The sequence below is a fragment of the Rattus norvegicus genome, chromosome 7 (genome assembly GCF_036323735.1).
Source record: "Rattus norvegicus strain BN/NHsdMcwi chromosome 7, GRCr8, whole genome shotgun sequence".
NCBI classification, from domain to species: Eukaryota; Metazoa; Chordata; class Mammalia; order Rodentia; family Muridae; genus Rattus; species Rattus norvegicus.
In genome coordinates, this window is record NC_086025.1 from 69,554,347 (window position 1) to 69,579,708 (window position 25,362).

At 44.8% G+C, this 25,362-nt stretch overlaps 1 protein-coding gene across 5 annotated transcripts in view; it reads right to left on the reverse strand.

The window, feature by feature from the left end:
* Positions 1–6,601: 6,601 nt before the first annotated feature.
* Positions 6,602–25,362, reverse strand: part of Snx31 (sorting nexin 31) — a 101,068-nt gene continuing 82,307 nt past the window's right edge. For 3 of the 5 annotated variants that reach the window (XM_063264613.1, XM_063264611.1, XM_063264615.1), the window contains 3 exons: positions 20,993–21,070; positions 10,297–10,353; positions 6,602–7,860 (listed from right to left, as the gene is read on the reverse strand). In XM_063264613.1, coding sequence (XP_063120683.1) covers positions 7,768–7,860; positions 10,297–10,353; positions 20,993–21,070 — 228 coding nt within the window. In that variant the 3' untranslated portion in view covers positions 6,602–7,767. The remainder of the gene's footprint in view (positions 7,861–10,296; positions 10,354–20,992; positions 21,071–25,362) is intronic. The other 2 variants (XM_063264614.1, XM_063264612.1) reach the window with 1 other exon arrangement.

Consider the following 25,362-nt stretch of genomic DNA (forward strand, 5'->3'; position numbering starts at 1 on the left):
GGCGGGGTGAGCTCAGCAATCCCCAGGGCCGCCAATCATCTTAGGCTATTTAACATTTACTTGAACAGTGACTGATCATAAATATTCTGTAAATTGGGGATACATTAATCAATTAGTCAATATCTCCATATATGCCCATCCACTGTGTCAAGGCACTGGGTAATTTAAATGGTAATTCTATTCATATAATTTATCTTTCCCTGGTTGGTATATCAAACAACTTGAGAGGGTATTGAATGCCTGTATTCTAATTTATCTTTTCTTTTTCGTGAATTATGGCTTCGTTCAACAGGGAAAATTTAAGGACTGTGAAGACAGCTTTTTTTCCCTCCTCTGACGAGACTAAGGAAATGGACTTCGAGTTGCCTGTGCCCTCTGACTCCTTGTCCCCATGTCTGGGTACTTGACATGGTGGGGACTGAACATCTTCACAGACGCTGCTTTTACATCTCAGTGATATCCTGATACTGAGTGGGAGTGACCATAAATCACAAGATTATATCCTCCTAAATGCAAAGTAAAGAGTCTCCTATTGTCCTCTTGCTTACTTGAGCCCCACCGGGTGCTGACTCCCCAGGAAGAGTTCCTGAGGAAGTCTGAAGAAAGAGAGGCAGCGATCTTCATCAGCAGGGGCTGAATAACTCCCCAAACTCCTGTGAACACACTTCCAGAATCCCTCCCGAGGCTTGGCTGGGGTCTGTATAGGAGAGGGCTGTACCTCAGTTTCATATTGCCATGGTAACAAACCACCACAAATCTAACTGTTTAAGCGATTGCAGTAGTCATTTTATACACCAGGAAGGCCAGCAGCCACAGAGTTTCCACCCAGCTAAACTTCAAGTGCTACGTTGCTTTTAGAGGGTCTTCAGGACTCAGTCTCCCTAACTTACTCAGCTTCTAAAGCACCCTCTGTCCCTCAGCTTGTAGCCATTCCTCCATGTGCTGCCTTTGCTCTCCCCTGGATTTCATGCCAGCATCTTCTCTAACTTTCCCCCCTTATTTTACAACACCCCTGTGCTTTCATGGGACACACTTAGATCCTCCAGAATGATCTCCTCATCTTGGGATCTTTGTTTGGATGCTCACTCCTGCAGAGCCCCCTTTCCCTGGAGTGACATCTCGAGTCACCCAGGAGGTGCCTTGGGTGGGCCTGGAGAGCATCACCTCGGTTACATTAACTGAAGGAGGACGATCCATCCTATGTGGGTGACATGGCCCCGCCTGTGACCTTGGCTTGTGTAAACAGAGAAGGGAACTGAGCAGAGGCAGGCATCTCTTGCTGTCCACTTCCTGACTGTGGATACACTCTGACCAGCTGCCTCAAGCTTTTATGGCCATGGCTCCTGTGAAGAGATGGACTGTGTCCTGAACTACGAGCTGAAATAAGCCTTTTATCTCACGGGCTTTCTCTGTCACCTTACTTTATCACGGCAACAGAAGAAGAAGAAGAAGCTAAGACACATGGCAAAGTTGCATGTGTGTAGGTTCTGGGGACTGTGGGGAGGTGGACATTTAAAGGCTGCCATCTTGTTTATTACGAGTGCCTTATCTTAGACTTTACTCTGATCAGGAAAATGTCCCTCTTTGTCTTTGTCACCACAGATACATTTGGTCATAAGTTCTGACTGTAAAAATCGCAACTGGGATAAGATAATGAAATAAAGCCTTTTTCATTGAGGAAAGACAGCAGCGATGTGCTTGGATAAACAGTTATTCTGAGACTCAATATTTATTCTTCAGAGTTAAAGGCCACGTGTGCAGCCTGTGGTAGTAGCAAAGGATCCATCTGTGTGGCCAACTTACATCTTTACCCTTGAACTTCCACAAGAGTGTGGATGAGTGGGCTGTATTCGGAATATTTGCTTAGCGGTTCTCCACACTATCGGCACAGTCTAATCACCACAGGGACATTAAAATCACCTGTGCCCACTCACAGCCGATTCAAAGTTGTACTACAGCAGAGCATTAGTGGCTGTGTCTTTGCTGCTCCAGGGATCTAGATGCATAACCAGGGCTGGGTGGAGAATGTCGTGTTAGATCTGAGCCAGGCAATGAACAGAGGGTTGCTCCGGGCAGGATTTTCAATGTCTCCTTCTCATTGGGGGACATAGAAGTCTAGGCTGTGCTGATTAAGCCTTGCTACCTGGCCTCAGAAAATGCAGAAGACTTTAAAAAATACTAATGGGGGGGCCCTGATCCAAAGAACACAACCCTCTAGTCAGAACCAGTTCTCTGTGCAGAAAGAGATGTGTTCAGAATGGGGTGGTGTTTTTTAAAAACACTCAGGACTTGCAAAGGTAGAGGTCCATCCTAAGGCAGGATTGGCAGTGCTCGCCTTTAATCCAGCTCTCGGGAGGCAAAGACAGACAGACCTCTGTGAGTTAAGGCAGCCTGGTCGAGACCCTGTATCCGTGCTCCAGACTTTTTTGTTTCTTGTAGTACTACATATGGACCAGGAAAGGGAGACGAGCTCCTGAAAAGGGAAGTTCCCACAGGTCTCTCACCAGCAGTGAATCAGGGTTCCTGGGTTCTCAGTCAGAACCACAGACCCAGCAAACCACTGAACACCATACTATAACACACATTCATCGGCACCAGGGTTAGATCGATCTCTGTCCCCCAGCACTTTGAAACACTTAAGCCACAAGGAAATATATGGGCTAGGCAGAATCTTTTTTTTTTTTCAAAACTGAGGAAAGTCAAAGCCAAGAGAAAAACATTTTCTTCCAAGAACCAGCACAACTAAAAAGTGTCACAAGCCAAACTTTCAAAAAATAAACATCTTGCAACTTGATTTTTTTTTTTTTTTTTTAGTTAGATGGATGTAGCTAAAAGCCTGGAAAGGAGAAGATTGTTTTTCTTTGCCGTGCCAGAACTGTCTAGAACCATCCAGGCTTTCACCCAGAGGAAATGAGCATCCCACAGGAACACAGATAGTGTCTAGCACTCATTTACATCCCCCCCTACAGCTGCACAGTAGCCAAACCCTGCAAATCCTGCTCAGGTGACTGAAACGCTGGGCCGTGGGAGTACAAAACTACGTGTTGATAAGATAAAATATTTGTTCCAGGAGCTGCCTTATGCAGCTGTACCAGCTGCACAGGGGGGTGATGGTTTAGAAAGGACTGTTGGAGGATCAATAACCAACCACCGGCTGCCAAAAACCCACTTGCTACCAAATCTGCTGGCCTGGGGTTAACCCCCGGGGTTGTTAAGTCTGGGCACAGAAAAAGCTAAAGATTCTCACTGGTCCCCCAAAGCCTGGGGGTGACTGCTCAGTCCACAGAGTGGGCAGCTCAGACCATTCCAGTCCTCTGCATTGTTAGAGGGCTCACTTCACTCCAAAGGGTGAGGCTGAGCTCACTCTAGGGACCCCAACAGAATTGGAAATTTACCTCTGAGAAGCCTTAACTCTCATCGTCATCTCAAAACACACTCCCAGTGATCATTACACAGAAGGAAAGACATTCTTCAGTCCTGCCTGAGCTCCCTGTGTCCTTTTGAAACATTGGTCTTTGCTTCCTTCCTACCTTTACAATACTGTGGCCTCACAGTCAAGGTGAAGCCAATGTCTGTTCACCCGAGAGTCAGAAGAGCATCAGCCTCTCACCGCTATTTCTACACAAGTGGACTGAGACATCCTCAGAACCCATGTTCCCGGCCAGGAAGAATTGGAACCTGACTGGCTTACAGGGGAAAATGGTTTGAGACTGAGAGGCAACAACTCCCCACCTATTTGTTGTAAGGCATTCAGAATGTGACCCTTAACAGTGACCACAGATGTTTTTTTTAAAGAACCCCAAAGATAAGCACTGCAAACCCATACTTTAGCCCACAGGGAAGGATTAAGAAACAGGGAAAACTAGCTTGGTTTTGTTGGTATGGTCCCCAAATGTGCATGTTGAAATTCAATCACCAGTGTGACAATATCCAAAGGTCAGGTCACGGAGGCCCCCTGGATGAGGGTCACCTCGCAGAAGAACGTGAGGGGCAAGTTCCTTCCTTCCTGCAGGTTCTTCAGCAATATGCAGATGGGGAGCGGAGAACACCCTGAACTAGACGCCATTGGTGTATCGGTCCTCCCGGCTTCCAGATCTGTGAGAAAGATGTGTTTGTTGATTCTCTTATATTAAAGAGAACGTTGTCGGTAAAGTACAATTGCACCTTAACCGAGTCTCATGGGGCACATATGAGACTCGAAAACACAGGTGTGGAATAACTGGTCACAGCTTTTTCTAAGTTAATGCAGCACGTTTTAATATTGTGTGACAGCGTAGCACACCTTTGCCTTGACACGTTTTTGGCTTGCGGAGGACAGGAAGGAGGTTATCCCAGAAGGAGAGGCTCTCTCTGCTGTCTCCCATAGCCACTTTCTCTGCCCGCCTGGTTGGCACTGCACACACTGCTCCTGAAGCAGGGGATCCAGGAAGGTCCGGGTGCTCCGGGCACTGCGGGTTGTGTGAGCGTCTCCCATTTTCGTCTGGTAGGGTGCTTTACTTCAGTGCTTTCTTACCAAAGCCTGAAACCCATTTGTTTTCCCACAAATTTAGATCACGAGTTTTCTTTAACTTTGGGGATGATCGTAACCTCATCTCTAACTGGAATGTTTAACATAGAATTGCCTCATTGCTCTCAGGAGGATGCTCCCAGCTGTAAGCTCCTGCAGCACACTAGCCGGACCCCACTGAAGCAGCGGGAGACGCGTGGGCTATGCCCATCCCACAGGCAAAGCACACCCTGCCTCCTCCACAGGAGTCCACTGGCTCAGACAATGGCTGGCTACAGTTAATCAGCTTCCTTTTCTTTTAAACTCCGATTATGCCTTGGTGAAATTTTCAAATTCAAGTTTACTTATGGTAGTTATTTTGGAATGTAGACCTCAGCTTTGACGAACGCAGCAGGGTGTGGTAGTATACACCTCTAGTGTCAGCACTGGGAGGCAGAGGCAGGTGGACTTCTGTGAGTACCATGTCAGAATGATCTGTTCAGTGAGTTCCAGGTCATTCAGGGCGACATCATGAGACTCAGTCTAAAATTAAAACAACGACAACAACAACCCTAGCTCTAGAAGTGCTATTGGATAATAGAATGTAGTTATGTCAGGAGAAATGGCCGAGGGGAACCTCTTTTACAGGTACACTTATCTCTCAGGGCTCCACGGGGCCTAAAATCCATGGTGGTCACATCCTTTGTGGAAAATCACACGTCATTGCATGAAACCTTCACTTAGTGTTCCCATACATTAAACGCCCTCTGGATCACACATTATACCCAATACAAAGCAAGCCTGATTGAAAAGCCCACTGCACCGTATTTAGAGAGCAATGCTGAAAAAGCAAAGTCTATACTTGTTCAGGACCTGTTCAGCCTCGATGGATGAAGGTGGAGAAGCGGCTGAATCTGTGGATCCAGCATGGAGGGAGAGAAGGTGTTTGCCAGGCATGCCCGAAGCCCCGTGGCACCCCTTGAGAGCTGCTGAGAGTGTAAGCTGTAGCCTACCTTATAAATACTCTTTGTTGACTGCTGACTTCTCCAGTGCCGAGATGGCTCCATTGTGGAAGGGAGTCTCCGTAGAGCTGGGATTCAGTTCCAGGACCGGTGGGGGCTCACAGCTCTCGTGGGCCTGCAGCAGGGCTGGCCACCCCAGCAGTTGGAATTCAGACTCACCAACCAATGACCACTATTTTGATTCTGAAGGAAGTCAAACTTCCAAACTCTTAGATGCTGGGGGTTTCCTACTTCTGGCTTTGTCCTCTTCAATTAAGGGGCATGTGCTATATGCAGGTGGGCATGGATGCTCAGGTGGAAACCGCAGACAGAGCCTCTATTTACTGCCTTGGTGTGGTATGCACTGTTTCATTTTATCCTCTACAGACTCCCCTGATTTTAACTTAAAACTATACGTGCTTTGTTTGAGACAGGGACTTGCTGTGTTGCCCAGGCTGGCCTTGAACTAGTGACCTTCCTGCCTGAATCTTGTGAGTGCTGGAGTTTCAGACAAGCACCACACCCCCAGCCTTGACCTGAAGCTCCAGGGAGAGTAGCTTGGCTCATTTCCTAAGCACTGCTCTCTTCCCCATCACTGATGCTTCCTTCCCTGTTGCTAGAGGGTCCCCTCCCCTGCCCGCTCTCCTCTGTCTTCTAGGTCTCTCTTCTTGGAGCTGGCCCGATGGCTCCCAACTGCCCTTGGTGCATGGTCTACCTTACACTTTTGACATCAATTACACATTCCCTGGGCTGACTTACTCTCATATGTCAAATTGAAACATAAAATGGACATCAGACAATTTTTTTAAGGCTATAGAAGCTGCAATCACATAGTGTTCCTCTTCTAACCCCAATACAATTCCTGTGTTCCCACTGTCTGAGACGGTCCCTTATGCTGTTTGGGATGGATGGATCCTGACTAATCTTAAGTTGGTGCGAGAGTCGATAAGCTTCCAATTGACTCTGATGGTGATCCCAACACACTAATCCACCCCGTGTGTGTGTGTGTGTGTGTGTGTGTGTGTGTGTGTGTAGGGGGTAACACAGAATATCTCTGCAGAGATCCCACCACAGCCTAAAGCACAAACTCCAATCTTTAATGGCCGGAAGTTATGGTTATAGGCATTGTTTATGGATATTAGAGGACCTGCAGATTCCACACTTCAAAAAAGTGAACACAATTTTCATGAGCAAACTCTGTATTCATCAGATTTCATATACATTTCATAATTAGCTCAGAAGCAAACAGTAGTTTTTTTTCATACTTATTTCCCCACTTAGTGTGTTCTTAAGTCTATACATAATTATGTTGATCACTATGGTATACTTGAAGCCGTTTAAGGAAAAATATTGTAGGGAAAAATACACATTTGTAAAGCTAAGAGATTTATACTTGTTATCAGCACAGGGCTATTGATTTCCAAAAGAAAAATATTCAAGTTGTCGTGATGATTGTTGGGTAGAATTCAGTTTTATTTATTTTTATTATGTGTATGTGTGGGTGCCAAGAGAGGGCCTTGGATCCTCTGGAGCTAGAGTTACAGCTGGTTTCGAGTTACCATGTGGTTACAGGAATTTAGTCCTGTGCAAAAGTAGCAAGTGCTCTTAGCCATTTCTCCAGGACCAGTGCCCAATCTTCCGGTAGTGGACTAGGATCACACAGTGGAGGGACTTAGACCAGGGCAGCCGGTACTTTGCGGTCATCTGTGTTAGTAGACTAAGGAGTAAGTGAGGATGTGGACCAGAATTTTACAACCTCTTTTTGCTCTCTGTAAGACACACACACCCCCCCACCCCCCCCACCCCCCGCCGAGGACTGAACCCAGAGCCTTTCGCTTGCTAGGCAAGTGCTCTACCACTGAGCTAAATCCCCAACCCCTCTTTTTGCTCTCTGAATAGGTCAAAGAAGCCATATTTCCCTGAGCTGGTAAATCTACTTCCGTGCCAAATGCATTCCTAGAATTTAGAGCAAGCTTTTTATCCCTGCAATACCAAAACATACAAAGGGCTTCACAGAGCCAGATACACATCTCTCTTAGAGGAAAAAAAATAAACCTCCCGTTGGTTGATTTGAACCTGCCCACCTGCCACCTGCCACTTAGGCCAACTCTATAGCTTTGTTCCCTACACCGTTTTAACCCTGAGAGTTACAGAGTGTAGAAGGTAGATTGATCAACAGAGGAGACCTCAATGTCAAAGAAAGAGAGAAGTCGAGAAATATCTAAATTGTGGGAAGCCATCTCCCACCCCACACGCTGGCACCGTAAAGACGAGACTCCTTCAGAGACCTTCTTCTGTTAGAGTGCCCCATACATAGTCACCTTCGGATTTCTTCATCTTGCCTTTTCTCAGAAAATTAAAATAGTCTTTCTGCTGGAAAATAGAGAGGTAGAGATGTAAACTAGAGAGAGAAATTTCCATAATAACAACAAGAAATCACTCGAGGAGTTTGAAATACTATCAAAAGAGAAGCCGAAGGTTGCGTCTGTTGAAGCAAGGGTTACTTTAAAAGGTACTCTTATCCTGCACTGGGGGTGCCCTTCTGTGGAGACCGAGGACAGCGCCCCCTGCTGGCTTGCTCAGGAAGCTCTCTAGGCTCTGGGGCGCCATCCAGGCTACATTAACTCCTGCCTGCCTTGTTCCTCCCTATCCTTTCAGAGCCCTGTGAATTTCAGTTCTTCACTTCACTTTCTTGTGCATAGAAACACAAACTTTTTAAAGTATCGTGTAAAGCACTTGAAGAACGTATTTGCTTTTAGTACTTAATGAGCTCTCAAAGCCTTATTTTACCAGTTGGCGTCTCTCACTGAACCCTAAGTGAGTCCCCGGCATCCCCCCGAGGGAGGGTCTGACTCCCCAGTGCCGGGATCACACGTGCACACTACCACTCCCAGTCTTTACACAGGCCTCATATTTGCACAGCAAGTGCATACGGACTGAACTAACATCTCAAACCCAACTAAACTAGACTCTGCGGCGGAGCCAGCCAGCCATCACTGATTCTGATGTGCAGCCAAGGCTGAGATCTTAGAGGCTGGCTATCAGAGTGCTGTGAAAAGGCATGAACTTAAACGCTGGTCTGAAAATCTCTACAGTTTGCAGATAAGGAAACTATAGACATGTACTGGGTCTCACTAGGGTACTGGCGATAAAGCTGACTTTCAAGGCTCTCACCCCAGTTCTGCTACACCTGTCCTTATGGTAAACACCAAGGATCAGCCACGTAGGTCACACGCCAGGATTACCTGGCATGCCCTTAGGGTTTGGGTCTGTCTGAACACAGGGCGGAAGTGACAGGTTAATTAACCAGAGGACTATTATAAAAAAAGAAAGGTTTGTGTATAAAGTTTCTTTTTACATTAAAAATTATTTATTGGGACTGGAGAGATGGCTCAGTGGTTAAGAGCACTGATTGCTCTTTCAGAGGTCCTGAGTTCAATTCCCAGCAACCACATGGTGGCTCACAACCATCTGCAATGGGATCTGATGCCCTTTTCTGGTGTGTCTGAAGACAGTTGCAGTGTACTTATATATAATAAATAAATAAATCTTTAAAACAATTATCTATTTTTAGTGTATGTGGGGGGGGGCACCAAGCTCACATGTGGAAGTCAGGGAAAAACTTTGGGGAGTCAGTTCTCTGCTTCCCCCTCGTCTCTGCCTCATTGTGTGCTCAGGCAAGGTGGCCCTCAGGTTTCTGAGCAGTTCTCCTTTCTCTGCCTCCCATCTCATGGTGAATGTTGGGGCCACTACATCAGCCTTTTCCTTTGGGTCCCCAGGGGTCAAACTTGAATCTCAGCCATGAGCGACATTTTCCTGCCTCTTCCAGCCAGCCTGGTTGTGAACTATTGTTAGTGTTGTTATCGTTGTTATTACTAATAATTTCTCTGTGCACGAACATATAGAGGTCAAAGGCTAGCTTTCACCCATCAGTTTTCTCCTTCACTGTGGGACCCAGGGACTGAACCCAGGGTACAAGGCTGGAGCGGCAGGTACTCTTAAATGGGACTGTCTCACCACAAGCACTGTGCTGTTTCCTGAGCTCGTTTATTGAAGGAAAGCATCTTCTGTATTTACGTATTTTAAGGGTCACTTATATGCCCACCAGACACAGGTGCTAAGCCAATAGTAACCCCATTAAAATGCTACTCACAGGGTGTCTTTATCTCATTTGCCTACACTGGAATTTGGACATAGAAAGAAGGGTTGGTGGGATAATTACAGGAACGGTTCTGGGTACAGAAGCCCTGCTTTTTTCCACCATTGATTACTGTTCAACTTTTGTTTGGGCACTTGATCTCTCTGCGTCTAGTTTCCTCAGTAGATTTGCAGCCTGTAAGAGGATGAGAGTATTAACTTACAGAAAAGTGCACACGAAGGTCGACTGCTACTTAACAGCATTCCCCGCCAAGCATCTTCCCTGCACCACAGAGCTAACATGCAAGAGAACTTACAAACATAAACGTGGCTTTGTGCTTCAGAAAACCTGCGAGACTGGAATGCACAGATAACCCAAAATCTCTTCAATAGAAAGAGGATTTTCTGTGAGTGCTCGAGATGAGGAAAATCACAGGAATTTTCTCCCTTGTCCTAAGCCCAGCTGAAGCAGCTGTAGAAACAGGCAGTCTGGGACCGACCCTCTTGCACCCCATCTACGTAGGGGTTTCTTTTTTTTTTTACATAGGGGTTTCTAAGAAGCAGGCAGCTATCTAACTTAGGCTTCAATGCCAATGACTTTGCTTAAAGGAGAGTGGGGGAATGTTATACAGTATATTACAGCACATCAATGATCTCACTTTACTCACAGACCTGGCTGGGTTGGCCCGGGTGCTTTTTACTTCTGCCTTGATCTGGAACCTCGATCTGCTAAATAAGTTAGCAAAATGTCAGCGCAGCCCAGAGAAGCAAGCACATAAATAATCATTAATTGACATGTCTCCCTCTCCACAGTCATCCCCTGATGATCCTTCAGTTGTCAGTCATAGGGCACGGCTGCCTGTCTTCTACACACCTGCCTGGCACCTGTACACCTGCCTGGCATGACACCTGCCTAGTAACTGCACACCTGCCTGGTACCTGCACACATGCCTGGCACCTGCACACCTGCCTGGCACCTGCACACCTGCCTGGCACCTGCACACCTGCCTGGCACCTGCACACATGCCTGGCATGACACCTGCACACATGCCTGGCACCTGCACACCTGCCAGGCATGACACCTGTATATGTGCCTGGCATGTGCACAACTGCCTTGCATCTCCACAACTGCCTCATATCTGCTTGCCTGCCCTTCCTGTGGCAGGATTGAAGTCACCAAAGTGACAGTAAGCTTCAGATCTAACACTGGTGGCTGCCTGTGGATCCTGTAATTTAACACAGCTTTTAAAAGGATTTCAAAGAAAACAAAATGTCCTTCTAGATCCTGAGATCATCTATGCAGCTCTGATGAATTCACTGAAATAAAGCTAGGTGGAGTTTTGGGCAGTCAAAAGGCACAATTAATCAAAACAGAACCAGAGTAAAGCTTTGTGCTGGGCCTTGAGTGCATAAAGTTCAGCAGTTAGGGACCCAGAGGAGGGAAGTGACAACCTGGGCTGATGACAGGGTTGATGATGATGATGATGATGATGATGATGACGATGACGACGGCGATGATGACAGTTATTGCATTGTTATTTGTAGATCTCACTCAGGGTCTTGAGCAAGGCATGTACTCTATGAATGGGTTAAATCCTGAACTGTTGTGGGATGTTCTTGTGCTGTTTGAATTCTGATGTTAATTCTGCTTCCTCAAGAGGGGTTGCCCCTGACAAGCTGTCGATCACATACTCAGGTGAACTCACATGAACATTTTCCACATTTTAACTGGTCTATAAAGGCTAGAACCTGTGATTGGGCAGTGGAGGGGAAAGGTGGGATGGGAGGTCTTTGAGAGTGGGGGCAGGTACAGGAGAACAAGAAGAGAGAGAGAGAGAGAGAGAGAGAGAGAGAGAGAGAGAGAGAGAGAGAGAGAGAGAGGATAAAGATGAGGAGGCGGAGGGGGAAGCCCAGATGGAGCAGAACCACATGGCCAGGAGAAACCACAAGTGGCGAGGGGCCTCATAGCTGGGGAATAAGTTAGTATAGTGATAGATCTGCCCGATCTAGGCACATAGCTTATAAATATGACAACTGAGTTGTGCGGTTTTTATACAGGCTCATTGGGTTGGAAATTACTACAACATTTGGTGCCCAATGTGGGGCTTAGGACTGAATAAACCTAAGATGACTCCCCCGCTCCCCATATAAATAACTCGGCTGTGCTCTAACCCTGCAGCAGGATGGAGATTAATCATCAAGTAAGGCTAAGGGGTTTACAGAGAACTAACTGAGAGGCTCTCACTCCAAGACCCAAGCAAACCACCACAACCAGAGGCAACACCCCAGCCCCACGCTGGGACTTAGTGTCAGTACCACAACACAGTTGGGGATCCTTGAACCTAAAGGACTAAGAACCCTGTGACATGACTGCCTGTGAAGACACGTATGTGAACCTTCCGAAGCCGTCTCACAGGCACAGCAGGCTGATCCAGGCCCCTTTGCCTAAGCATGCCTTTCCATGCTCACTTTCCCGTATCCCAGACATCTAAATAGGACACAAGACAGCCAGACCTGCTCTACCAACCTAGCACCCACACTGCTGGCTGGAACCCAGTAACCAGGGTGGCCCAGAAACAAACTGCAGTGTCCAAGTCAAACAGCAGAGGGAGACAAAGGTATAAGAAGCTCCAGATCAGATAATAAGAATTATAAACTGGATTATAGAGACAGACAGACAGACAGACAGATATGTGTGTATGTATATTAGATACTTAAAGATGAGAAACACAATACCTTTTTATAGGATGATATTTTGAATGGTTTGACTTGGATGTATTTAAAGGAAATTGACACCTTGTCCAGTTGTAATTATTACAATTTTGAGTAGCTTGATTTACTATGTCTTCTCAATGAAACAGGACAGTAGATAAAGAATAACGAGCCTTAGAAAAGGGGTTAGAGGAAACACTGGGACTAGAGGCACAGGAACTTATAGTCAAGATAAGAGACAGAGAGAGGAAAGTGAAGATTAGAGAAAACACTGGAAAAGATGCTAGAACAAAAGATGCAGAAGTTCATAGATCACTGAACAGCAAAGAGGTAGCAATAAAATTTGGAAGCAGCATCTAGAGGATAATTTACTTAAACTACAAAATCAAAATAAGATAGAGGCTACAGTATCAGAATTACAACAAAAAGAAAAATAGAATTATGGAAGCAGGGCCTACAACAGAAGACACAGGAATTTATAGAGCAGCACGAACAACAGAAAGAGAAATCTAAGACTTGGCAACATGATGGCCTAGAGGAAACATTAGAACTAAAGGCACAGGAATTTCTAGGTTAAGATAAGCAACAGAGAGAGGAGAATGAAGGTTGGAGACAGGAGCTGGAAAAGATGTAGAAGTTCATAGATCAGACTGAATAGCAATGAAATAGGGATAAAATTTTGAAGTAGAGCCTAGAGGAAAATTTACTAAAGCTAATAAATCACCATAAGGTAGATGGTACAATATCAGAATTATGGCATAAAAAATTAAAATTATGGAAGCAGGGCCTAGAAGAGAAGACACAGGAATTTATAGAGCAACATTAACAACAGAAAGAGAAATTTAAGACCTGGCAACATGGTCTAGAGGAAACACTGGAACTAAAGGTACAGGAATTATAGGTCAAGATAAACAACAGAGAGGGAAAGTGAAGGTTGGAGCTGGAAAGGATGTTCAAACAAAAATACAGAGGCTCACAGATCACACTGAGCGGCAGAGAGAGAATGAGGATTAGAAGCAAGGCTTAGAGAAAAATCTTTTAAAATCAATCAGTCAAAATAAAATAGAATTACAATATAAAGAAAAAGTTAAAACGTGGAAGCAGAACCTTGAACAGAGAGTACAGGAAGTTATGGAACCTGGAGTAGCAACAAAGAAGAGAAATGAAGCGTGGGAGGAACTTAAAATATCAATTAGGGAAAATACTCAGGTAGGGGCAGAAGATAAAATTAGAGAAAACCAACCAAAGGTTGTTAGAAAACAAACTTTAGTTTATCTATTCATATACAACGAAGACCCCCAGAGAGAGATTACATAGTGCTTCATTAACCTTAAATTTTTAAAATGCTAATGAACCAAAAACCATGGCTACTGAAAGACATTGGATTGTAGAAAAAAACTTCTGAACTAAACCAGCCTGTTTAAGTATGTTCTGACATCAGAATGGAAAACAGAAAATATGTTCTTCTAGGGGAGAAGTTATGCCACAGGAGAAGAAAAGCAATGGGTTCCTTCCAAGTTGAGAAAAATCAGACATGATAAAGGGAGACCCCTGAAGACCTCAGCTATGGACAAGTAGGAAATTGACAAGATAGGTGACGTATACGCAGAGACATGTATGTCCCTGTACACAGAGACCAGCTGGGACTTAAATGTCTACATAGAGCCAATAACACTTATTAGGCACAAAGTTCTCTGGACTTATTACTGCATACCATCCTTTAAGATGGCACAAAGGAAATTTATATTGAAGTTTGATTATGTGATCAATCGAACCTTTAAAGAAAGACACTTGTCTTTCTTTATCGATCTTCCTTAACTGCTCTGTTACCCTACATGCTCCCCATATGAATGTCTTTATAGGACTATGTGTTGCTTGCAGTGTTCATATGTTGCAGAATGGAAGAGGAGAAAGACAGCTCTGACAAGATTCACACTCTGGGATGCTGAGATTCTGGGACCTTCCATTCCAGCTCCTTGCTTGATCCTACCTCAAATACATCGAAGCTGTTTCCTCTAAAGACTTGCTTCCAGGACATTTCCAGAACAGCTAGCTCGCCTGTCAAACCTCTCAGACTGAACTTTCTCAGCACATAGAGACTGGAAGGCAAATGACCCCAGCCAGCCTTCCTTTAACAAACCAGTTTTTCTGTTTACCTCTGGGGCCCTAGAAGGGAATTCTCTGCCTCAATTCAGCTAGAAGCAAACAAAAGAAGATCGTTGTCCCAGCTCCTTAGGTTGGGGTGGATGGTTCTGGTTATTTCGTGAATTATAGATATGTTGTCGTTTAAGGAATAATTTGCAAATGTTGTAGCCTTGGACGGGGGGCAACTAGAGAACACAGACTCAGGGATTTCTACCTTTCTGTTCCTCTTTCCTCCTTTCTTAGGTAAAGGAGAAGGGGTGGAAAGGAAAAGGGGGGAGTGTATAGTAGTATTATAGAAATCAATAGGGACAAATAGGGAGAAGATATTAAATTTACTCTTAAGCAAAGTATTTTATAGCCATAATCATACATTGATAGAAATCTCTATATTTGAGACAAAATTAAAGTTATAATTTCTTACATTGGTTTAAGGTTTTTATTGCTATAAAATTTTGTAGATTGATGCAAAATTTAAAATTAATGTTGTTACCTTTAGATAGGCATTGTGTCTATGTAACTCATTTAGGAATACAGAGGCTTAGACCTAGTCCTTCTAATAGCTGCTATTATAAGCGCTTTAGGATGATTAAGTAATGCAAGCTAATGCAAGACAGTGAAACTCATGGTCATATTAGATTCTAATTTAGTTAATTACAACAATGTTTTCAAGATTATTCAAATAGTAAATAGCTAAGAATAATCAATGTTTGATAATTTAGCTATATATCTTCAAAAATATATAAAATATATTTTTAAAAATCTTCAAAGCATCAGAGATTCATAGAATCTGGCATCTAATATTATGTCATTACTGAAGATCAGTTGACTATGAGACATGTGTGCTCCTAACAGTACCCTCATTCCACTTCAAGGGAGATACTGAGCAGCATTACCTCCAGGTGAAGTTGTATTGATTGTGGCAAGGTAGCTACTGGGCAAGAATTGTCCTAATTCATCTACAGACAAAAATACTATTCAGAAAGGACAAACAGATGTGGATAGTTGACTGCTAAGCTCTGCCAAGTCAGAGTAAGCTAGTCTTTCGTAATTCCTGTTTCCCTTAAGGTTTGTCAGATAGTTCTGGGCCAGAAGGCTGCAGACAGATGCTTGAACATTATAAGAAATTAAAGGATTGTCCAGACAGTCAATTGTTTCTACAAATTGTATAGTTTTAGAAGCTATGTTTTGGACTTCCTACATTTTCGGTAATATTTAATTCCTTCTCAGATCTCTGGTGGGGTTGAAGACTAGTTATAGTCTCATAATTGAATTTATGTTGTTTAGCATTAAAGAAGATTTTGCAGATTTAGAAGGGTGGTAATAAAAATTAAAATCAACATAATTCAGGCACAGAATTGTAAACTTCATAAGTTAGGATAGATGGTAGAGTACTTTATCTAAATTGGCAAATATGATAGACTGGATATTAAGTACATATCATACTTTATAAGTAATTGTATGATTGTGTTCGATTTATATCTGAGTGAAAGAGCCCTTTAACTGGGCAAAACGGGGGAAATGCTGTGGAATGTTCTGATGCTGTTTGAATTCTGATGTTAATTCTGTTTCAAGAGGAGTTGCCCCTGACAAGCAGTCGATCACATACACAGGTGATCTCATGTGAATCTTCTCTCCATTTTAATTGATCAATAAAGGCTAGAGCCTGGGATTGGGCAGTGGCGGGAGGGAGTAGGGAAGAGAGGTCTTTGAGAGTGAGGAGAGAGAGAGAGAGAGAGAGAGAGAGAGAGAGAGAGAGAGAGAGAGAGAGAGAGGATGAAGAGGAGGGGAAAGCCGAGATGGAGCAGAACCACATGGCCAGGAGAAACCACAAGTAACAAGGGGTCTCATAGCTGGGGAATAAGTTAGCATAGTGATAGGTCTGCCCAATCTAGGCATATAGCTTACAGATGTAATAACTTGGTTGTGTGTTTTTTATACAGACTTATTGGGGTTGGAAATTACTACAACACTGAATTGTTAGTTTTACAGTTCTACTTATTTGTTTGTTTATTTTGTGTGTGATTTTATTTCTTTGTTTGGGGTGTGTGTGTGTGTGTGTGTGTGTGTGTGTGTGTGTGTGTGTGCCATTCTATGCATATAGCCGTCAGAGGATAGACCCTAGGAATCAGTTCTCTCTTTCCAACATGCAGGTCCTAGGGTTGGAGCTCAAGTCACTAGGCTTGGCAGCAAGCACCTTTAACCACTGAGACATCTTGCTGACCTAAATATCCCTTAAGCAAATCAGGGTTTTACTGTTAACTTGGGCTGGTTTTATATTCTATATAATTCAAGTCAGCCTGAAACTTTCCACCCTCCTGCCTGAGATTACCAAACCCTGGGCTCATGTCTCTGCACCAGCACACCTGGGACTGCAGGCCTTTTCTAGAACTATCTGCATAGCATTTGATGGAGGGACTGCAGTGAGGGAGTCTGGGGTGGCTGCAGGAAGGGGGTGTATGACAACTGTAGCCTTCAACAGGGAGATATGAAGGCACAGATGGCAGGCAAGGACAGACTGGAGGGATACCTGTGCAACCTCTTTTCCCACTTGGTGACTCACGGGGAGCAGAGTCATAGAGCACCCAGAGGTTATGGGCGGGCACCAAGCAGGGGGAGAAGTGCCTGGCACCTCTAGTGAATGTAATCTAGCTAGTCAGGGGTTGGGGGCAGGCTTCTGGATTCTGCCTCAGGAGAAAGAAAAGAACTATTAAACAACCAGGGACTGTACACCCTAGCAAGGCAGTGCCTAGCCCTCCACTCTATTGAGTGCCTGAAGAACAGCTTTCGTCTCAGAGTCTCACATACTATGGCTCAGCCGATGAGAGCTGATCATGTTGCAGACCTGTGGTTGCCTTTGAGGCTCTGGTAAATGTAACTTTGAACAGGGTGTTTTGTTTCTCCAACTAAAACGGTTGGTTATTGCCAAAGGAGATGGGCAGAAGGAAAATGCAGGAGACTCTGGCAGCCTCGGGGTGATTGACAAAGTCTGCGAGAGATTTCTTAGAGTCCTCCTTAAGGATGGAAGTCATTCTCCATAGTCCCCAGGTCTAAGGACGAGCCAAGGCTGGTACTCAGACAGAGCACGAGAGGTGAGAGTTCACACTGAGGACAGAACAGCAGAAAGATCTCTCTTTACACTGTAGTGTCTCCGGGCTTCTTCAGGATGAGAGAGAAGCGGCGTCTGTTTTGTTTAGGACATTTGTTGTCCTGGTTGGCTTTGGGCTTGTCTGTCTGTCTGTCTGTCTGTCTGTCTGTCTGTTTGTAACTGCCAACCTAGCACAAACTGAGAAAGACATATCTGAAAAAGGAAATATTTCCATCAGACCAGCCCGTGGGACATTTTTTTGATTGATGGTTAATGTGGCAGGGTCCAGACCATTTTGTGCGGTGCCACCACTGCATGTGGTGGTCCCAGGGTGTATAGGAAAGCAAAGAAACAAGCCATGGGAGCAAACCAATATGGTCTCCGCTTCAGTCCCCCCACCTTCCCACCCCCGCTGTATTCTTGCCTCAACTTCCTTGCAGGATGGACTGTAAACTGTATGATGATGTTAACCCTTTCCTCCTTGGGCTATTTTTGGTCAGTGTTTTTATCACAGCAACAAAAACTCGGCTAAGATGTTTACTTTGTTTTCTGTTATATGCAGCTAAAATTTATCCTAACCCATACACTTTCTTTTAAAATAAAACATCTTTATAATTCTGTTCTGACTTTCCTCCCTCCTAAGCCTTCTCACTGTACTCATAAATAAAAATCAGCAAGTATTAGAGAAATTCACTGAGGTCTGTATGTGGGAGGAGAGAGAGCTTTAAGAATGCTATAATCTGTCCCCACCCACACATACACACACAACCTCTCTGGCTTATGATTAATATTGCCTTACAATGCTAAATATACAAGGCTAGAAAGATGGCTGAAAACACCTGTGGAATTCCCATCACCCATACGGAGGCTCACAAGCATCTGTAACTCCAATGCCAGGGTGTCCAGTGCTCTTTACTGACCTCCACAGGCACCAGACACACATGTGGCGCACATACATACGTGCATACAAGCAAAACACTCATATACATAAAACAAAGCAAATAAATCGTTTAATTTTCTAAATTATTTTGGGAGTGTGTGTTTATGTTATTCTTCACTGCAACTGTTTGACTCAGATTTTAATGATGTCTGTGGTGGTACAGATCTGTAATCCTGGCATCTGGAAAGTTGTTAACAGGCAGATAGCTTTAAGTTCAAATCTAGCCTGGAGTATACAGCCGGACTCTGCTGAACAAACAGACAAGCAAACAACAACAAGCAGACCTCATAAACATTTTAAGGCTTACTTTAGTTTTGCTTTGTGTATGTGGGTTATCTTTTCATACATATGCAGATGTGTGTGCCTGCGGAGGCCCAAGGTTGTCGTCCAGCCTTCCTTAGTACCTCTCCATTCTACGTGTGGAGACAGGGGCTCTCTCTGAACTTGGAGCTTGCTGTTGTAGCTTGCCTGGCTAGCCAGACGCTCTGAGGATTCCTGCCTCTGCCTTCTGTGCTGGGGTAACAGGAGGGTGGGCTGCCATGCCCAACCAGCTTCCATGGGGCCTGGAGAGTGGAATTCTCAGAGTCACCGGACTACTTCAAGCTGTTCTTTTGAAATAATTGCACAAACTAACAAGACATTAATAGATTTTGATTTGATATGGAATATCTTTACTCTCTGACCCCCTCTAAATGGGAAAACCCAGTATTTTGGGGGACTGGGTACTTTAATCTTGAGGCTCATTTGGTTAAAGTTCCCCAGTGTTTTCCCCTTTGCCCCAAATTCTTCAAGACTGTCAAAACCTCGGACTCAGGATCCCCTCACTAAATAGAGACCTGTGTGTGTGCCTTAGTCGACAGAGGAGGTCTCCGTGCGTTCTTCCAAGAATGTATTTGTCTAGAAAACAAGCAAATGTCACCACCTTACATTTACATGACCACTTTAAGCCAAAAGTGACTTTAGTCTGTGTTCCTCTGTGCAGAGGCCTGGCACTGAGCGCAAAAGGCTGGGCAGAGGTTAGCTCACACCAGGGCACCTTTTACTGAATGCTTTGTGGGGGAATTCAGCATGGAATGTGGTGTCTCTTTGAAGGCAATTTCTCTCCAAGAATCAAAATAGATCATAACAGATAAATAAAATAAATGAAGAATTTGTAGAAGGGACTGTTGTTGAATATTTTGATGGCTGGATCCATGTCTACTGGCTAAAGTGTTAATTCTGTTGTTCACTGAAGTAAATGGTAAATTTGAAGTGATGTGCTAAGGACAGGTGTGTGGTCTGGTTGGTTTCTATTGAGCCGCTCCTTAGCTAGTCGTTTCTTCTGCGCCTGCGGGCATGTCTTTCTTTTTAAAAAATCCTCCTTTAGTTAATTGCTTTTCTTTCCCCCTTTATAAATATATGATAATCAAAGCCTAAGAGAGAGGACTGTGCCTACAAGGGCAGATTTTATTACTCTGTTTTCAAAGCTCTTCTTTCATCGACTGCTCTCTGGTACAACTGAAACCATTACATCACCAGGAGGCAGAGAATTTATTCTCTTTGGAGAGATACTTTTAGATCCAGAAGAAAAGGAAATTAAGTCAAAGGACAATTGGTTTCTTAGAAGAAGAGCCATAAAGATTACTGTTAAAGACGCCGCCTGCCACATTCTTAATAAAGAATTAAGTATAAGTGAAAAACATTACAGGAAGTGTTCAAATGTTTTCTGTTGTCATTTTAAAGATCAGTGTATGAGCCTGAGATGGTTGAAATCACTTGGTCTTGCAGAGAACTGGGCTTCAGTCCCCAGCACCCACCTGGTGGTTCATAAACAAACTCCAGTCCTATGTAATTTGATGCCCTCTTTTGGCTTCCAGAGGCACCAGGCAGACACAGGACACACGTACATACATGTAGACAAACGACTCTCACACATAGAATAAAATGAATAAACCTTTTTAAGGATCGATGTAACCTTCTAAAGATATTAAATTTGCCAATACGCGTGTCCATCAGCCTGTCATATCTTGTTGAGAACGTGTTTGTACAGTAATCAGATAATCGGAGAAGTTAGGCTCTCAGGCTGTTCTCGTTTTGTTTTACAGCTTATGCACCAAACCTTTCAGGAAGTTACTAGGCCTTCAGTAGAATAGATAGACCAGATAATAAAGAAAACTTTGAGAAGAAAAACAAAAACTGCCCTGAGAGTTTTTCGTTCAGCAGCTTCTGGTAGCTTCCTATTTGGTAGACAGGAAGTCTGGGGAAAATACAGCTCCTTTCTCTGCTTTTCACCACGGCTTGTCAGTCTAACTGGCTGTTGGAGACAGATGTTCGTAAGAGCTGCTAAGACCCAGGCTCCCACCCTAACAACTCTGGTAGCAAAGTCAGAGTTACCTGCTGAGAGCAGTGGCTGCCTCCCGAGAGGACAGGGCCCACTAACCCTGGGACTTCAGAGGCGGATTTGGTCTCCACGTGTTGGCATACACAAAAAGATCTCAAATTCTTACCATTTCTGGGCTCTCCTCAGTGAGCTTTGCCATCTTCTCTGAGACCATCTTCTTCAGGCAGCTGCTCAGGAAGAAAGCCTAAGAAACCCAGAAATAGAGAACTCTCTTAGGCCAGGACGGTGGCGCATGCCTTCAAGCCCAGCACCGGGGAAGTGGAGACAGAAAGATTTCTGTGAGTTTGAGGCCAGCCTGGTCTACACAATGAGTTCCGGGCCAGCCAAGGCTTAAGACCCAGTCTCAAACAAACAAGCAAACAAGCAAACAAGCAAGCATCAGGTCCAGGGGAGATGCTCAGCCGTCAAGAGCACTGGCTGCTCTTTGGGATGATTCAGGTTTGAATCACAACACCCACATGGTGGCTCACAACCACCTGTGACTCCAGTTCCAAGGGATCTGATGCCCTCTTCTGGCCTCCCTGGGCCCTTCATGCACACACTACACAGACATACATTTACATACACTCAGACGAAACATCCGTACACATTTTAAAAAGTAATAAAAATAAACAAATCTTTAAAACAACAGAATCCTCCCTCAGCTCCAGAGGTCCTCCTCCTCCTCCATCTCCCCGCCCCGCCCCTCCCCCCTCCTTCCTCTTCTCCTCGAACTGTATAATAGAAACTAAAACTCACCAGAACATTTTAAAGAATTTCGTCCTTAACTTTTAGAAATTAGATTCAAGTGCTATTAGCAGGCAAACAAATGCTTTCTCAATTGCAGCAGTGTACTAAGAGAACATTTTAAAATGGAAGATCCCCATTTGACATCAGTGCAGCCATTTCTTAAGAGTAAAAACATTTTTACGTTGGCCTCTGCTTAGCTAGTCGTTAGACAATAGATCAGGAAGCACAGGGAGTACATCCCACCTACTCCCCAGGAAGCTAGCTGCCTACAAGAACAGGTGGTATAGCTTGTGCTACAGGCTGGAAAACATTTGTCAAGTCCGGTGTCCTTGGTACTGGCATGGCTGTGCTGATATAGCAATCTGTGGCCTTGTCCTGGGAACTCCAGGACTGGAAACATCTGACTGGTCAGATGTCCTTGGTACTGGAATGGCTGAGCTAATGAAGCTGTATTGACTATATAAACTATATGTGTCTGCTATCCGGGGCTCTTCACATCCTCCTGTGTGAGGACTGTGTCGAGCCCCAGTGCACTGGTATCCTGAATAAACCTCTTGCTTTTGCATCAGGAGACGTGAGTCTCGTGTGTTCGTGGGGTGGCGTCGTCCTCAGGATTGGAGCGAGAGTCTCCTCCATCTGAGGGTCTTTCAAAGACAGATGAGTATAACAGCCAGAACCTCATTCCTGGCCGTTTTCCTTGTTAACCCTGCTTCTGTCCCATGCTTCTGTTACGTAATGAGAAGGTTGTGTATCATAAGCAATAAGCAACACGCTACTTACACTAGTCATCAATAAGGAAATCTTCCATTTAATGATGCACTAATCATTGAGAGGCCTATCATTAGGCAAAACTAACTTGTCTATTGGGAAGAAGAAATTAAACCTTTTGCTTTGGGAGGTGAAGAGGTTAAGGCAGGGTTTCTCTGTGTAGCCCTGGCTGTCCTGAAACTCTTCAGACCAGGCCGGCCTTGAACTCTGCCTGCCTTTGCTTTCTAAGTGCGTATGCTATGTACCTGACTTACTGAAAACTTTAAAACACACTGTCCATCTTCACTTGTTTAATGCTGGTCTGCTGCCACAGCATCCCCGTAGCTTAGTCATCAGTGTCAATCACAGTGGGTCAGCTGCACATCTTCCAGGGGAGCAAGGGGTCCTTTTGTGTGCCCCGTGTGCCAGACGTAAGGTCCCTGGGACTCCACCCATGCTCTTTCCCACATGACCCTTCTCCTTACTGAACTGGGTTCTTTTTAAATCTTGGCTTGGCTCTGTCAAGGTTTGAGGCACTGAAGCAAAGGCTGCAGCTGCTAGACTTTACTCCTGCCCTGAGTCCAGCACTGGTCATTTTGCTGGGACAGACAACAGAGGAGAGGCAACCAGGCTAGAGTGATGGCCAAGGGCTCTCAGGGTCCCACAGAGACAGCAGGATGACTGGGTGATCTGACTAACAGCTTGGATGGCTACAGAACAGAAGAAGAATGAGACCGCTCCCAGGGGCAGGAGGAGGGAAAGAGAGAAAAGGTGCTTAAGGAAGAGTAACATCTGTGGTGTGTATCGGCCTGCTAACGGGAGGTTATCCACGGAGATCTCTGGCCGTGCCCAGTGGAAGGGTTCAAGCGAAGGGGAAAGGGCACAAGCAGGGACGGGAAGGGCCTTCAACACCACTATTCTGGTGTCACTGCCCCGGGAACCTGGAACCACTGTTGCTCTGAGAAGCTGCACCAAGCTGAGCGGAGATGGGCCGGCGGAGGATGGGCTGGCGGAGGGCTGACAAGCTAGCCAGCAGAGTACAGAGCATTCTCTTCCCAGGCAGTGTTACAGCACTTGTGAGAGATGCTCTCAGCCAACCGAGGAACTCTCGCACACCTATATTCCTTCTGGATAGAATCTTATATACAGTTTCGGGGTGGGGTGGGTCTGACAGCAGGTACTTCTAACCGGCTTGGCCTGAGTTGTCTCATCTACGTGATGAGGGGCTTTCGGGCACTGTCTCTATGTGATTGATTGCCACAAGTCTCTCTATGGGTGGCTGTGGCTACATGGAGTTGGGAACAGGCGAAGCTCCTACTGTCCCTTCAGGGTCTCAGGGCCCTGAAGCCCTAGCTCACCCTTACCAGGCCTCCTCTCATGTCCACCACCGCATAGGTATATAAAGCCTAATTTATAATGACTAGTCCTGTGCACCTGCACATAGATGTAACTTTTATAAAATCAAGATGCAAGTTAAGACAGTAAAACCCTGAGCTGATGCGGGTAGTTTGCATATTTAAATGGTGTTCCACAAGATATGGACCGATTCCACTATCTTCCTATGCTGTTCTTACAAGCCAGGGTCTCTATCAACCAGATCAGGCTAGGTACAAATAAATCAAAATAAAACAAAACAAAAACCAAAACACCCCTGAGCTTTTGTTTAGAGGAGCACGAGAGAGCTCACCCCTCGGCCCTCCTATATTTGGAATGCACAGTCACATTCTTGCCTTCTGTAAAAAGGTAGCCCTTTGGGTGTTCATCAACATGATTCATCCTCCAAAGGAAGCATGATCTCATTGGAGTTCCTTTTTTGAAATGTTTATTGTGCCTCTGTGGTGGCCTAGCCTCATTTGCTGCTGTTTCGATTAAAAGACTATAATAAAATTTAACAGCACAGTATTCTGAGGAGAGTGTGAAGGGAGGGGGTTTCAACTCTCTCTCTCTCTCTCTCTCTCTCTCTCTCTCTCTCTCTCTCTCTCTCTCTCTCTCCCCCCCCCCTCCACCAACTACCTGCAAATTGCACAAAATGTCCTATTCTCTTCCTAAGGATGCCTCACGCTGAAGGAGACCTATTGTTTTGGCTAGTTTTATGTCAAGTTGACACAGCTAGAGTCATCAGAGAGGAGGAAACCTCAGTTGAGAAAATGGTCCAGAAAACCAGTTGGTAGGCAAGCCTGTGGGGCATTTTCTTACTTAGTGATTGATGGGGAGGGCCCAGCCCATTGTGGATTCTATAAGAGAGCAGGCTGAGCAAGCCATGGGGACCAAGCCAGTAAGCAGCACCCCTCCAGGGCCTCTGCATCAGCCCCTGCCTCCAGATTCCTGACCTGCTTGAGTTCCTGTCCTGAATGCCTTTGATGATGAACAGTGCTATCAATGAGTAAGGCAAATAAACTCTTCCATACCCAAGCTGCTTTTGGTCATGGTGTTTTATCATAACAATTGTAACCCTGGCTAAGACATTCAAGGAGCATTTTTTCACTTAGGATTGTAGTTCTTTTTGCTTTTCAGAGGACACTGGTGTGGCTACAGCTGTATTAGAGAGTCAAAAGGGGGGCTTTGGTGACCAGAAATTTCTAAATTCTAATTTCTAAAATTTTCTGTGTAACTAAGCAGGACTCATGTTGAAAACAACATCGGTGTAAAGTTTACTTCAGTATTTTTATTTGGATCTAGAACACCTAAAACTATTAATTTTAAGATTTATTATTTTTATTTATGGTACAACCTTTTGCCTGCATGCTGGTGCCTTCAAAGGCCAGAAGAGGGTGTTGAATACTGGAACTGCAGTTACTGGTGGTTGTGAGCCACCATGTGGGTTCTGGAAATGGAAGCCAGGTCCTTCCAAGAGTGGTAAGTATTCTTAACTGCTGAGCCATCTCTTCAGCTAGCTCCAACAGCAGCAGTAGCACCAACATCACTATCACCATCACCAACATCACCATCACCACCATCATCACCATCATCACCATCACCAGGAGCAGCAGCAGCAGCAGC